Here is a 16,016-nt window from a genome sequence, read left to right as displayed (position 1 = left end):
GAGGTATACGTCAATTATCTGAAAAATTCCTTTATGTAGAACTGCAAATTCCCTGACAGTCATGGCTGAATGAGGTTTTTAAAAAAAAATGTAATAGTATTTTATTTTTCCAAATATACACAAAGATAGTTTTCAACATTCATTTTTATAAAATCTTACGTTTTAAATTTTTCTCCCCCTCTCCCTTCCTAGCCACTCCCCAAGACAGCATGTGCAATTCTTCTAAACATATTTCTATATCAGAAAAACCTCGAGATATTATTGTGCTATGGGTTATAAGTTAGCTTTATATCAGCTCTCATAGCCTATATTTATTTTCTTTATGTTGCAATGCTCATGTACATGGTTTAAATTATAATGCCGGGAACATGTTCTTTGAATTCTTAGAAACAATTTGAATTTTATCTTGATTTCTTCATAACAATAATTCACATTTACATAGCCCTTCAAGTTTTGCAAAGTTCTTTACATATAATTATCTCATTTCTGACTTCTCTCAGGAACCATTTCTGTCTTGATCCAGCTGTTAAAAAGTCACAAAATGCAATTGAAATGTAAAACCACAGGGTTGCTGAGCAACATCTCTACCCACAAGTCTGTTTGCAATGCATTAGTAGAAGCAGGAGGCATTCCGGTGCTCATCAACTTGCTGCTTTTGGATGAGCCTGAGCTGCAATCACGCTGTGCAGTTATTCTCTATGATGTTGCTCAACTTGATAACAACAAGGATATAATTGCCAAACATGTAAGTTTACTATCTGACATCAAATGTAAACTGATTGTATTTCTGGGAGATGAATTCCAGAGGGCTGTGACAGGGGGTCTGCCTTGTTGTAGACAAGAGGGTGGAGAATAAATTCAGGTGATATGGGATTATTAAGGGACAGGAACTAGATCTGGGATTTCACTGGAAAAGATCACTCATGGATGAAAAACCTTTACCAACTGCAGGTCAGCACCTTACTACTTTACAATAGTTTATGATGTTGAAGATATGTTTCCTTGAAAAGTTTATCTTTTTTTTTTTTTTGGTTCATTTATATTTTGTAATTGTTCAAATCAAGTCAAGTCATTCATTTTTAAAAAATGGATTGAATTAATGATGTTTTGTGTTGCAGAGACAATATAGTTGTAGTTACTATAACTGAGCCAGAGTCTCCACTGGCAGGTAATTGTAAACATAGTACTTCATTCTGTTGATCTTTCATAATAATATTAGCTACAGAGTTTGAAGGTTTGCCAAATGTTATTCATACTTTGTCTCACTTGAACATGACAATAACCCTGCTATCTTTATTATCATCATTTTAAGACTGGAAATTAGGGGTCAGAGGAAGTAAGTGATTTACTTATGCTCACAAACAGGATTTAAACCCAGGTCTTTTCTGACCATTTTCATGCATATTCTTTCCAACATGCCATGATGCCTTCTACAGTTTTGCTTCCCTTTTTGAAGAGACATTAAGCCAAAGTGTGAACTTTTCTTATAACTGAATAAAGATTGTCTGCAAAGAAACATTCTCCACAATGTAGATATGCCTATCTATATATGACATGCCATTTTTCTATATAAGAAAAAATAAATTTCATTCTCTGGTTATCAGATCTGTACATATAATTAGTTAATAAACAGTATGAAAAATATAAATCTAATTCCAAATGAAAAATTTACAGCTAAAATATAATTAGTAACCATGGGCCTTTTTTTTTCCATTTGTTTTAGAATGGAATGGTTGCTCTGATAAGTCTCTTGAAGTCAGAAGAAGAGAAGCTCCTGGTGAATGTAATGAATTGCATGAGGGTATTGTGTATAGGACATACAGAAAATCAGAAAGCTGTGAAAGAAAACAAAGGCATCCCATATCTTGTTTCCTTTCTGAGTTCAGAATCAGGTGAGTTTTTATTTCTGGGCAATGTAGTGACCAGATACTATATTTTGATAGTATAATTCTAACTTAAGACTACTTGTCCTCCATTGGCAGATATCTAGGATTTGCCTTGTAATGGAATGTCTGGTGATCTTAAAATACACATCTGGGTCTCTATAGCTGCAGAATTTGTAGGATAAATCTGGTGACAACATTCTCAACCATCCCAGAAGGGAGGAGGCCCAGGTCATGGGGTTCTTTGAAGGTTTTCAAAATCCTGGTGGAATATTTGGGCATTAGTCATATAATATATGCTTATACCTTTATTATAGTACTTTTCATAGTGAGGATACCTTTTTGTTTCATTTGAAAATTAAGGTAACCTGAGAGACAAGGTTCTAAGCATGATTACTTTGTTAGGCCTGCAGTAATCAATAATTGGGTTTGTGGCCTCTCTCAATGACCAAACATTCTGAGGTAGAACTTATTAGTCTTCATATAATGTTGGTGATTATAAGAGGACAAAGAACTGAGCTAGGCAGGTGAGGAAGACATTGTGATTGGTTACAGGATACATGGCATATGGGGTTGGGAACAACATGATTGGTTACATCAAAGAAAGTGGGCTAGACCCATATGGGGCTAGTAATCTCTCTGACAATTAAGGAATGTTAATTGTTTCATGGGATCCATCTGCATTCTGTAATCTTTGGTAGGAAATAAAAACTGCCTTGGAAAAGATCTCCTTGGAAAAGATAAAAACTCCCCTAATCTGTACCCTAAAAACAGATATCTTTTGGGAATGGCACCAAGTTAACTTTTGGGGCTTAAAAGATAAAAAAAAAAAAAAAAAAAAACATATCCTAGAAGTATCTCAGGAGTTACCAATAGGAGAGATAACTTTTAATTGTGTCTTTAAACTAACTCAAAGAGAAAGTTGAATTGCTGAGTTCAACTCAAAGAAATTGAAAGGGGACTGACAAACAGATATAGAATAATGATAATATGAAATCAACACTATATAAAATTAATTGTAAAGTGGATTAATTTGATTTTCTATCTTGTTGATCTCATCAGTTCCCAAGGGTTCAGTTATCATCTCTTTGAAGATGACACTGAAATCTACATAATCCAACCCTTATCAGTCTCCTACACTGTAGCTCCACTGTCACCAATTTCCTGCTAAACATTTCTACCTGGCTATATTTCAAAGTCAACATGTACAAAATAGAATTTATAACCTTCCCTTCTAAACCTTTCCCTTGTCCAAACTTCTGTATCTGATGGTAACTTAACCATCCTTCTAATTATCTCATTTGACAATCTTTCCCTTTCCCTCATCCCAATATACAATTCTCACCAATTCTTGTATAATGCTCCTCCACAGAAAGGATTTCTAGGAATATTATTAACTGGATATCTATTGAAGGAAATAATTGTATTCCTTAGCAATTTATTTTTAAAAATTTCAATGTTTAATTTTGGTAACAATGAAGAATGTAAATGAGTTTATAGAATATATATATATATATATATATATATATATATATTTTACAAATTGTACATTCTACTGAAAGCAACATAGATGCCTATTAATTTGGTAACTAGTTGTGTTACACAAATATAATTAACTGATTATTTACTCTGAAAATAATGAATACAGAGAAGCATGTGAAGATCTACATGAACAAATTCCTGCTACAATGGTATATATCAATCGACTTCCATAATGTCTCCTATATCTACTCTCTTTTCTCACTGGACCACTAGCCTTGTTTAGGTTTTCAGAACTTCTCATATAAACTATAACAATAGCCAATTATTGATCTCCAGGCCACTGATATCTTTCTAAATTATCCTATATACAAGCTGACAGAATAAATTTCCTAAAACACCACACATTTTCATACTTAACAATGTACATGAGATAATAAATTTGGACCTGGATGGGAATTTAGAAGCTGTGTAGTTCAACTCTTTTCTATTATAAAGGAGAAAATCAAAGCTAAGATTAATCAACTACTCCAAGGTCACAAAAGCAGTAACAGAACAAGAATTTGAATTCTTCTCTGCCTCTAGACCCAGTACTATTTTCACTGCCCTGGGCAACATCTCCCTATTGCCTGAAGAATAAAATACAAATCCCCTGGCTTGGCAATAGAAAGCCTTGAATAAATTGGCTACAGCCTACTTTCCCATAATGTTTCACATTACATTTTTTCTATGTTTCAGTCAAAGTAGCCAATTTGCTTTTCCCCATTTTCAGTTTTCCATCTTATGCTTACAAGCCATTGACCTGACTTTCCTTTCTCCTTTGAGAATACTTTATTTCAAGGCTCAGTTCTGGTGCCATCCTTGAATGGGAAGATTTTCCAGACAGTGTTTTCTCCCTTTTCTGATATTCTTATATTTGAGTTATCAGTTTACAGGTAAACTATCAAATATAATCTTAGTAGAATGTAAGGGAAGGATTGCTTTTCATTTCTGTCATTTTATCTCTAAGATATGGCACAATGCCTTGAATGTAGTATGTGCTTATTTGAATTGAACTAATTGAATAGATTTGTGTCTGTAGGCAAATACCTATTTATAATTCAACTCATGTTAAAATTTATCCAAAGATGAAATACATTTAAAAACATTCAAAGAAGTGCTATATTTTCATATGTCTTAATTTTTAAGGTATATATATATATATATATATATATATATATATTTTTTTTTTTTTGACGAGCTCTTTTGTTCCTTTAAAGATGTGCTGCAGGCTGTATCTTCAGCTGCAATTGCTGAAATTTCTCGTGGAAACACAGATATGCAGGATGCTATAGCCAAGGAAGGTGCAATCGCTCCTCTTGTAGCACTTTTTAAAGGAAAACAAATTAGTGTTCAAGTGGAAGGAGCTATGGCCGTAGAAGCACTGGCAAGTCATAATGCAACCATTCAAAGAGGATTTCTAGAAAGATCATTAACTAGATATCTTTTAAAACTCTTAAAGGTAAAGAATTTTATTACTTTTTAATTTATGCAGAAAACTATTCAATTTTTAAATTTTCATAATTTAATATGGATTATAAGCTTATAGAGTAAATATTTTTATAAGTTATACATTCTACCAGAAACAAAATAGAACTTATCAGCTGGAAAATGGCTAAACAAGTTGCATTATATGAATATAATGAAATATTATTTTGTCATAAGAAACAAGAAAATAATGAATACTGAGAAGCATGTGAAGATTTATATGAATAGATAGCTGGTACAATGGTATATACAACATGGGCTACTCAATAAGTCCTTGTTTAATGAATAAATAAAAATATTCGCTCCTTTCTTCCCCCACTCTCCATTTTCAGGCATTTCAATTACATGTTAAGGAACAAGGGGCTACAGCACTGTGGGCCTTGGCAGGGCAAACTCTGAAACAACAGAAATTTATGGCAGAACAGATTGGGTACAATTTTATAATCAACATGCTTTTGTCACCATCAGCTAAAATGCAGTATGTCGGTAAGTAACTTTGGGGGGAGGGGTACATTTCATTGGATTAGTATTCATTTCATTGGGGTGGATACTCTCTAAACCAATTTAGATCACAATCCTTCCCTTACTTAGTGAATGGGTTAACAAATTGCTGGAACTAAAAGAATATTCCAGTCTCTCTGAAGTTTAACTAACTAAACTAAAAGATACAGTTTGTCCTAAGGTCCAACATGAAGCTTTCTCAAGGCTTGGTGACCTCTTGACTTCCTATGAATTCAATTTTCATCTCTCTGATAGTTACCAGATTTATAAACCCAGATGTAAAACTCTCTCTTAGCTCCATTTTCTGATGAGCAATTTACTTTTGGCCATCTTGAGCTATCTAAAATTCAGTGCATCCCAAATTCAACTTTTTTCCCCTACTACATCCTACCCCAAATTCTCCTTTCTTCCTAACTTCCCTAATACTGTTGAGGGCACCTCCAGTCTCATACTCACCTGGTGTCAACTTCACTTACAAACTTGTTTCACATATTCAATCTGTTGCCAAGTCCTGTTGTTTTCTACCTTTACAACAGTGGTTCTCAAACTTTTGTTTTTAGTTTCTTTATCCTATTAAAAATTATTAAGGATCTCTCCAAAGCGTTTTTGTTTATCTGAGTTATATTTATAGACATTTACCATATTGGAAATAAAAACTACTTTTGAATTTGTAGACCCTCTAAGAGGGTTTCAGAGATACCCAGGATTCTCTAGACCATACTTTGAGAACCACTGGCACAACATCTCTCTTAAATGACCACTGCTTTCCATTTACATAGAAGTTGCCTAGTGCAGATTCCCGTTGGTCTTCCTGCCATATTTCTGCTCTCTGATTTATCTTCCATCCAGCTGCTAAAGTGATTTTCCTAAAGTACAAGTATGACAATGTCACCCCCTCTACTAAATAAACTCCCTATTACCACCTGGATCAAATATAAAATGCTGTCTTAGCACATGGAAAGAACTTAATAAATGTTTGTTGACTGTGCTCTACTGGCAAAAAATACTTTGAGAACCTATGGTTAACTATATGATACAATGATGTGTCACTTTTTTTTTTAAATGTAAATTTACAAAATATTTCCAGTACTTAAAAGATGTTTCTTTTCCTTTGTTCTTCAAGGAGGTGAAGCAGTCATAGCTCTCAGTAAGGACAGTAAATTGCACCAAAACCAAATATGTGAAGGAAATGGTATTGCACCTTTGATTCGACTACTGAGAATCAACAAAATAGCTGTGGGTACACTTTTGAGTGTTATCAGAGCCGTGGGAACCATATGTATTGGTTTGTACAATCTTATATTTCTTAAAGATATAGAATTTCTAATAGAAATTAACAAAAAGTTATTCTCATTTCTATAACACTTGGTCATCTTAAGTAGACTAATAATCTCCTGCATCTCCAAAAATGATGTCAAACCATGACTTTCATATATCTCCAGTCACTGAAGCGCTAAAGGCACCTGAATCTGACTGGGCTTAGCATTCCATTTTCTCAATGATGCACACTTTAAAATGAGAGAAATTGTTCCAGTGCAGAACACAGAATTCCTATTTTAAATTCAATTTGTGGACTTCTCTATGTGGTCCATTTATATCAAAGTATAACTGTAGCAGCAAATAGTTTGTAATGTTATAAGCTCCTTTTCCATGTTTTATAATTTGTTCCTAGAGCATTCAATGAACACTGCTTAATAATGTTGAAACAAAGTAAAGACTGGAAAACAGATAATTTATTGCTACTACTTTATTCTTTTACCTTTATCCTTTACTAGGTTTTGGTGGATGGCATCAAACATGTCATTTATCGAAGGTCATAGGTGTAAGTCAGTAGCATATTGTTATTAATAATGCTGGGCCAGGGAGGAAGACCAAGGAGAGGATTCATTATTTAAGTGTGACATGAAAACATGAGTATGTGATGCAAGATGACAAACTTTAGGGTAAACCACAATGTGACAGTGCTAGAGGCCTAATAGAATGGGGTGATATAATGTCTGAGCTAGCTCTCTGGAGGACCTCGGGATCAGCCCAAGTCTTGGTCTTAGTGGAGGAGTGAAGGAGGCAGAAGTCTCAGAGGATGGTCAAGGATGGAATGTCTCATTTTTCAGTCCTTCTCAGCCCTTATATACCTTATTGTAATTACATCATTACAGCATATTGAATATGTGTAAATTAGAGAACCATTACATCACCATGCGAAGTACTAAGTATATATGTGAACTAGAGAACCATCATCTCATCAATTCCACTGAGTTAACACTTTGTTTCAAGTATACTTCTCCAGAGTTCCAGCCCTCTACAGGGTAAAGGCCCTCTCAATCTTTTTCTGGCTTCTTATTATGCTTAAAGTATGAGACATACTTGATATCCTAGATACATGGCTAAGTAGGTTATTACAGTAAATATGTCAGTACTGACTTAAGCTGTGTGATAAATAAAAATTAATTCAAATGTATGCTCTACTAGGAAAGAGCAAAACTTTCAGAACCTCCAGAGAAAATCATTCCATAAGTTTACAAGGAGATGGGAAATTTATATCTCCTATTTCCATGTTGCCAAATCATTTGAGATCTGTTTGGGAACTTTAGCCTGGATTACAGTCATACTGAGTTTGGAGAGGGTGAAGTTACAATGATTCTGCCAATAAACTAAATGGCTTCCTATCTTCCTTATCAGTATCCCTTTTCTATGTGTCAGCTTCTGAGCTCATGGAAAAATTCTGGTTTAGTCACTGAGAATTAGGATAGTTTCTAAGTTGTCAATCAAGCAATTCTCTAACAAAATGGGCCCAGTCAATATGACTCTTTTCCCATTTGGAAATGCACATAAACAGGCAAGAAAATTGAACTTTCAAAGTCATATATATATATATTTCTGGTTGTTATTAGGGCTCTCTTAAGACAAAAAGGGAGAATGCTATATTGGAAACAAAGATTGTTATATCCATTTTTATTTACTGTTGATGTATATATCCCTTTGTTTTATATCTCGCTTGAAGTAAATAATCTGAGGTCATTGAATAGAACTATGTCTGATTGCATTTATCAAAGAATTTCATATGATCTTAACACATGCACAAAATACGATGCTTGCCAATAATATTTGTTACTGTCATGGAGATTTATCTTACATAGAATTTAAAATGGAAGACAGATACTTTATACATACATTGTGAAGCCCTCTGGAGTTACTGTTTAGCAAATAATAATATGCTACATGCATCAAGACAGAACATTATAGACTACTGTGATAAGATAAATAATAAATAATTGTTAAGATCGTGTATTTTAAGATCAGCACGAGACAGGAATTCAGGTTAGGGGAAAATCGTCAGTCTTTATTCTCAGTGAAGAAGGATCGGAGGTGGAAGAGAATCGGCGATAGCAATGTGTGTAGCTGAGTCAAGAAGCTAGCTAGACCAGCAGCCACACAACCAGCAGCTTGGAGTCTCGAACTCAGCCCAATCTCCCCCAGCTTGTCATCTTCCCTCTCTGCCTCCACCCACCAAAATCGTCATTTCCTATACAACACATCAGGACTTGCAAGGAGAGTGGGCAGGGACCATTCTTAATCCAATCATGTATATTAATAGAGTATAGCCCAATTACTATCTAGCCTCATGTACTTGGGACCTCAGTGCATCAGCTCAAACCTCAGCCCATTACAAATAATAATAAAAGAGATTGGCTTATTGAAAGATTCATATGAACTAATGCAGAATGAAGGATGTAAAATGGAGAAAATAATAGATACAAAGTCTACAACAATATAAATCAGTTAATTAGCATTTATTAATTGCCTACTATATGCCAAAGAATCTCAAAGAACCAGGCATATAAAGAAAAGCAAAAAAATAGCCCCTGCCCTCAAGAAACTCACAATCTAATGGAGAAGACAACAAGAGAACAAATATGTACAAATAAGTTATCGACATGATAAATAGGAAGTTATTCGAAGAGGAAAGGCACTAGAATTAAGAAAGATTAAGGAGGTTTTCCTGAGGAAGATGGGATTTTACTTGGAATTTGAAGGAAACCATGTAAGCCAGGAGGCAGAGATAAAGAGGGATAGCATTCTAGGGATGGAGGTCAGCCAAAAAAAGTTTACAGGACTGAGAGATGGAGTGTCTTGCTCATGGAATTCAGTGTCACTGCATTGAAGAATGTGTGTGTGTGTGTGTGTGTGTGTGTGTGTGTAGGCATAAGAAGACTGAAAAAATAGAGAAAAACTATTGACATGAAGGACTTGGAACACCAAACATGAAATTTCTTTTATTTGATCATTGATTGTGATTGATAGGGAGTAATTGGAGTTAATTGAGTTAGGGGGTTAACTCTAACTAAATTGCATTAATGCAAGAATAACAACAACAACAAAAACCCAAATGTCATACAATTATAATAACCAAGTTCAAGTCTAAAGAAGATTGAAGAAAATGTACCTCCCTCCATTCTTTACAGAAGTAAGGGACTATAGATATGACAAATTGCACATATCATCATAAATGGTTGATATATTGGCAATTTTTGCTGAATGGCTTCTATCCTCCTCCCTCACTCCATTATTCTTTGTTACAAAGGGTGGCTTGCTGGATCTGTGAGACAGTGATCCTTACCCAAATTAAAATCTGAGGCTCTCAAGGTAAAAAGCAAAAAGGATTTATTAAGATCTGGTAAGAAGGCGAGAAAAGGCAAGGGTCCTCAGTAGGAAAGGGCAAAGCACAAGCTGCAAACACAGGATTATATAGACCCTAATGCAGAAGCCCCCTCCTATTTGACCTTTTCTCCCATTGACTGGGGGAGTCAAAGTCCCATTCTAAATATGAAAATCTACCCAGAGACAAAGAGTACTAGCCAATGACACATTCTTTACTATATTAGGAACTAAATGTTAATTGTGACAAAAAGGGTAGAGGGAACAGGAGGAAAATGTATGTTTATCTAAGATAAGCAAACAACTGTGGCTTTTGGCAGTAGTACAACTTACTGCAAAGCTTTGCATTATAATTAAAGTATAGGCTACACTTTATTGAAAGGTCTTCACTTAGTTTACTCCATTCACTGGATAAGGAAGGGAGGAATATATTCAGAAATAATGATGATGTAAAACTAAAGAAATTTTTAAAGTTTTAAAGCTTAGAAATCTATAAAATCTAAAGGGATGAAAAATGCTTATTATCCAAACCATGACATGAAGTTGGATAGTTAATACACTCACTTGTTGATATCTAAATTGTATATGAAAGAGATAGGGCTGCATTGCATTTGGGAAAAAGTGCTTTTAAGAATCCCAAGGAACAAAACTCAGCAAGAAGAGATACAAACATAAATTTTATTCAAAATAACTTTAGGATGAGTAAAATATTTGGGAGTCTACCTATTTACATGTACACAGGAACTATATGAATATAACTATTAAACATTCTTTGTCAAATCATATACAAACACATACAAATCAATGCAGATAAAATTAGAAAGGGATCAGTTATCTAGGGAAAACTTTGTAGCAAGTTTATCTGATAAAGGTTGCATTTCCAGTATCTATAAGGAGCTGATAAAAATATATAAGAATTACAGTCTAATGGGTTGACAAATGTGGACAACAATTTTTTAAGCAAGAAATCCAAGCTATCAGACTATATTAAGATAAATGCAAGTTCATACAACTCTGAGATTCTACATTTCATAGTTATCATAGTGGCACAGACAATAACAACAACAAAAAAGAAATAATTGTTGGAAGACCTGCAAAATGACAAGTTGGTGCATTATTTATGAAGTTGTTAAATATTCTCGAAAGCTTTTTAGAACTCTGTCTCAAATTTTACCAAACTGTGTATGCCCTTTGACCCAGCATCAACAAATTCATAGTCCAGAGATCAAAATAAAGTAGAAAATTATATATATATATATATGTATATATATATATATATATATGTTCAAATAACTCATACTAGCTATTTTTGTTGTAGCAAAATACTGGAAACATCAGTTAGGAAATGATTGAAAAAATCATGGTAATGGAATTATAATTTCATTATAAGAAATGACAAATGACAAAAGGAATGGTTTCAGAGAAGTGTGGGAAATTTTGTATAAAAGGATACAGATTGAAGGGAGCAAAACTAGTAAAATAATTTACATAGAAACAATATTATGTTTTTTAAAAAAACTTGTAAAGATTAAGAATTCTAATCATGATAAAGGCTGCTGCTGACAAAGGGTGATGAACCAATATGTAAAAGGATACATATAGTTTTGAATATGTGCAAATATTTAGACTTGTTTTGATTATGTTTGTTTCCATAATTCTGTTTTTCCCTTTTTATTTGTGGTAGGAGTAAATCAACTAGCGACAGCATTGCCAAAAAAATAAAGAAATAAAAGAGGATTGTTGAGTCATCTTAAAAAGTACACAGAAGAGAAAAGATGGAAGTTCAGAGGGAAATACAGACAAGCAGGACTTTGAAAATAACATATTAAACTTATTATATGCTTTAGAAAAGCAAGTTGTTCATAATAGAGATTTATGGTTTTAAATATCAAAAAAAAAAAAAAAAAAAAAAAAGGATACAGAGAGGAGTCATTCTAGAGAAAAAAAAAAAAAGATTTCAAGCTTCTCCCTGATGCAAAGACCCATCTTTCCAACAATTTTCCCAGTTATGTTTAGGAATTAGCAATTCCTAAATATCAAAGTTTAATTTATTGTTTAGATTGTTTAAGTGTAAGAATCTTAATAATATAAATCAAACTTAAAAGTTTGTGTGTATACAGCCCCCTTTCCCCTCTCCCGACAACTCTGTTGCTAAATGTTTACTAGTATATCTCTGAATTGCTCTATAATAATTGCTTAAGCTTAGCAGAGAGAAGGTCCAGGGAAACAAGTCATCATCAGACTGGAGGCTGGCTGATTGGAATCTAATAATAACAGTATGATGATGATGATGATTTAGATAGTGCTTTAAGATTTGCAAAATGCTTTATATTCATTATCTCACTTGAGCCTCATATCTCCTTGAAAGTCTATTTAAGGAATCAAAATTGTTGGTTAAAAAAAAGGAGGGCAATGTATAGTGGGCACAAGAAGACAGAAACTTATTTTTAAGATGAAGTGTATTAGCAAAGTGACCTAGGGAATAGGGATATCCTCAAGGAAATGCATGATCAAAAAAGGAAGGGGACCACTTATGTGGTGAGAAAAAGGGGTAAAAGGTAGATATGCTGAATGCTCCACTGGTACTCATAATGTAAAAAGACTCACAAGAAAGTACATTGGGTTGATCATATAGGAAAGAATCACACAGAATAAGAGGTCATGTTTCAGAAGATGGAATACCAAACAGGTAAGATCACAGACTCATCAAAGCATTGATGCATATGCTGACATATATTCTTCAGAAAAAATAAGAAGGGAACCTAATATATTGATGTACATTATAACTATTACCATCTGAATGTTTTCCAGTGCAGTTTTGGTGACCTCTTAGTCAGGATTTAATTCTTGGAAGATATATAAGTCTATAACAAATCTACCATTTTTATATTCACCTTCTAAAAATGTATATAATAGTAAAGACCAAGAAAAAAAATGTGTGCAGAGTAATAACTATTCTATAAAATTAACTATTTTCAAGTTTCAACTTTTGCCAGTGACTAGCATTTTGCTTTGCATATCACAGTAGATACAGTAATTCAATGATCTGACTTTGTCTGCTTTTATAAGTATTAAATTTTTTTTTCTTGCTAATTGTTCACTATTTAAAAATTCTTCAAACCTATGGGTGTTAGCAAAGAGAATTGCTTCCATTTGGCTTACTGTCATAGAGTGCTATTATTTTGGGATGAATGGTTAGGATTTCATTATTTTAGTGGAAGCATGTCCGAAGAGTGAACCAGCCTTTCATAAAGATAAAGTTTGTTAAAGAGTCTGCATTCTTTGAGGAGAATAGGACCATGGAATAGAGAACTAAATAATGAAGAGATAGTGACTAGTACATAAAAATGGAGGATAGAGTGGAGGTGAGGGGTAACAATATGGAAAGAAAAAAATGGGAGAGTTAAGAGCAGGGAATAAAGATAAAAAGAAGAGCTAAAATGGATTTTCAGTACTATAGCTTTCAGGATAGCTCTTTTTTCAGAGGATTGGAGAAAAACACAGGTGCCTCATCCTTGAAGGTGCTTCCAAGGCTGGATTACCACCTTTCAGGTATGTTAAGAGTGTGGCTTCCTTTTACATTTCATTTGGACTAGTGATCTCAGAGATTATTTCTAATTCTCAAATTCTTTGATTCTTCAATATGGTCAAAATTTGGCAAACATTATGAATCACAAGTTTTAATTTTTTTACCTTTGTACTCTTTAATGTTTTTGTTGTCTTTCTTTCTTTCCTCCTCTTCCTCCTTTTCCTCTTCTTCCTCCTCCTCCTCCTCCTTCTTTGATCAAATAAAATGGCTTTCACAGAAATGTATCTAAAACTAACATCAAATTAATGATGTTTTGGCAATTCCTTTTGTATAGAGGTTATCTGTTCATAATGAAGTCAACTGAAATAATCTAACATCTAATTTTAGATTTTAGTTTCTTTTTAGTGTTGTTTTTTATGCATCAAAGAGAACAGACTATCTTTTTAACATGTGTACTTTTACAGGTGTGGCCCATACAAGCAATGCTAATAGTCAGCAATACATTGTAGATGAACAAGCCTTCCCCATACTTATTCAGCTCCTAAGAAATCATCCATCACCCAAAATTAAGGTTTGTAAAAAGCATTTTTAAACATTTTCTTCTGATGTGTAAAAATATCTGGAATAGAATCTTCTGAGAATCTATTTTTGTTTGTGTATCTATAAAATTTTAAAATTCAACCAATTAATGCTGCTTCAGAGAGTCTGATTATGTACATTAAATAATGCTTCTACTAGATTAAATTTTATTAAAATCTGATTTACTTTTCTTGAAAAATATATTTTGACATGATCAGAAATACTGTATTTACTCATAAATTTCACTCTTTATTTTCACTTATTTTTACTACAAAAAAAGGAGAATAAGAAGGCAGGTAAGGCTTATGTAGTGACATTGCTTATACATTGGCAAATTCTGGCTGATATGCAACATTATTTTCTACTTCCTGGATTGCCATAGCTAGCATTATCTAGTAGTGCCCTTCAGAGTGAAGCACCTAAAGAAATGGTATAAGTGGTTAAAGAGCTGTACAGAGTTGACTTTTCCATTTACTTTCATCAAATAATCTTTAATATAATACTACTTCAAAAGCTCTTCAAATGGAAAGTCTTTAAAAAATCAAGACTTTTGCTATGAACAATTTTATTCAAGGAAAAATTAAACAAAGGGGGCCGAATCTTTTCCTAACACTACAAGTGAAGTGAAGAAATGATGATTTGTTGAGGTTTGAGGAGAAATGTGAGGAAATATGGTACAATTTCACTTTGATAAACTGTACTTGTTATAAGAGAGGGTATAATTATACTCTATGAAGCCATGTATTAGTGAGATAGATGAGAGTTGATCTAGGAAACTTTATAAAATTGTCATTTTCTTAAAATTTTGTCATATTAATAAATTATTTAGATTTTACTTTTTTTCAAAGCAATGCAAAAACTCTAAAAGAACATGAAAAATGTACAAGAAAAATATTTTCTTCTTTATGATTAGAAACTATTATTTCAAAGGAAATATTATGCTGCACATTTTAGTGATGCAGAACTAGCAATTTTTTATTTTTGTTTTTTACCAAAAAGGAGGGAAAACAGTCATATTAAAAAATAAATATTTTATATTTTTATCATGTTTAACATGTATTGGATTACTTGCCATCTAGGGGAATGAGTTGGGAGAAGGGGGGGAAATTGAAACACAGTTTTGCAAGGGTCAGTGTTGAAAAATTATCCATGCATATGTCTTGAAAATAAAAAAAATTTTAATAAAAATAAATATTTTGTAAATAATTTATTTTGGATGCAATGTAGACATATCAATACACACAAGTTTAAGATGTGATAATTTTAAAATGAAACTTTTTTAAAATTTATTTTTGTTAGATTTTAAGCTCCAAATTATCTCCATCCCCAGCCTGCACTAGAAGCCATCATTTGACAGATACACACACACACACGAACATGTGTACATCTACACAAGCATATATAAAACCATGCTATGTATACTTCTATTAATTTTAGTTTTAAAATTAAATATTTCAAAGCATGTGCAAAACCCTATAAGAACATGAAAAATGTTTAAGAAAAATATTTTCTCATTTTTGATGGGAAGATTCTTATTTCACAAGAAATATTAATCAAACTACACTTATCTACATACAAATTGATTTTAGTGATGTAGAATTAGTCATTTTCATTTTGTTTTTGCCAAAAGGGGGACAAACTAAACAGTTATAATAAAAAATAAATACTCTGCAAATGATTAATTTTGGATGCAATTCAGACGTACTAGTACAGTACAGATTTAACATGCAGAATCTTTCAAAGAAATACAGAATAATGATACTATATATTGATTTGTACTTATCGTCCAGTGAAAATACTCTTAAGTTGGTGTTAGATTGTCACTCAGTTGCTCCCGTTTGGTTCTAGCTTAGGAGCTTATA

General features: G+C 33.0%; 2 protein-coding genes across 4 annotated transcripts in view; one reads left to right on the top strand and one right to left on the bottom strand.

Moving 5' to 3' along the window:
• Positions 1-16,016, top strand: part of ANKAR (ankyrin and armadillo repeat containing) — a 96,733-nt gene that overhangs the window by 68,133 nt on the left and 12,584 nt on the right. For all 3 annotated transcript variants that reach the window (XR_004233068.1, XM_031960320.1, XM_031960321.1), the window contains exons 14-19: positions 501-745; positions 1,724-1,892; positions 4,622-4,863; positions 5,222-5,375; positions 6,514-6,675; positions 14,040-14,146. Coding sequence is in view for 2 of the 3 variants with exons in the window: in XM_031960320.1 (XP_031816180.1) it covers positions 501-745; positions 1,724-1,892; positions 4,622-4,863; positions 5,222-5,375; positions 6,514-6,675; positions 14,040-14,146 (1,079 nt within the window). In the remaining variant the exon portion in view is untranslated. The remainder of the gene's footprint in view (positions 1-500; positions 746-1,723; positions 1,893-4,621; positions 4,864-5,221; positions 5,376-6,513; positions 6,676-14,039; positions 14,147-16,016) is intronic.
• Positions 13,457-16,016, bottom strand: part of OSGEPL1 (O-sialoglycoprotein endopeptidase like 1) — a 39,154-nt gene continuing 36,594 nt past the window's right edge. Inside the window, exon 9 of the mRNA XM_031960323.1 lies at positions 13,457-13,866. The gene's annotated coding sequence lies outside the window, so the exon portion shown is untranslated. The remainder of the gene's footprint in view (positions 13,867-16,016) is intronic.

The sequence above is a fragment of the Sarcophilus harrisii genome, chromosome 3, assembly GCF_902635505.1.
Source record: "Sarcophilus harrisii chromosome 3, mSarHar1.11, whole genome shotgun sequence".
Lineage (NCBI taxonomy): Eukaryota > Metazoa > Chordata > Mammalia > Dasyuromorphia > Dasyuridae > Sarcophilus > Sarcophilus harrisii.
This window is presented reverse-complemented; position numbering and strand designations above follow the sequence as displayed.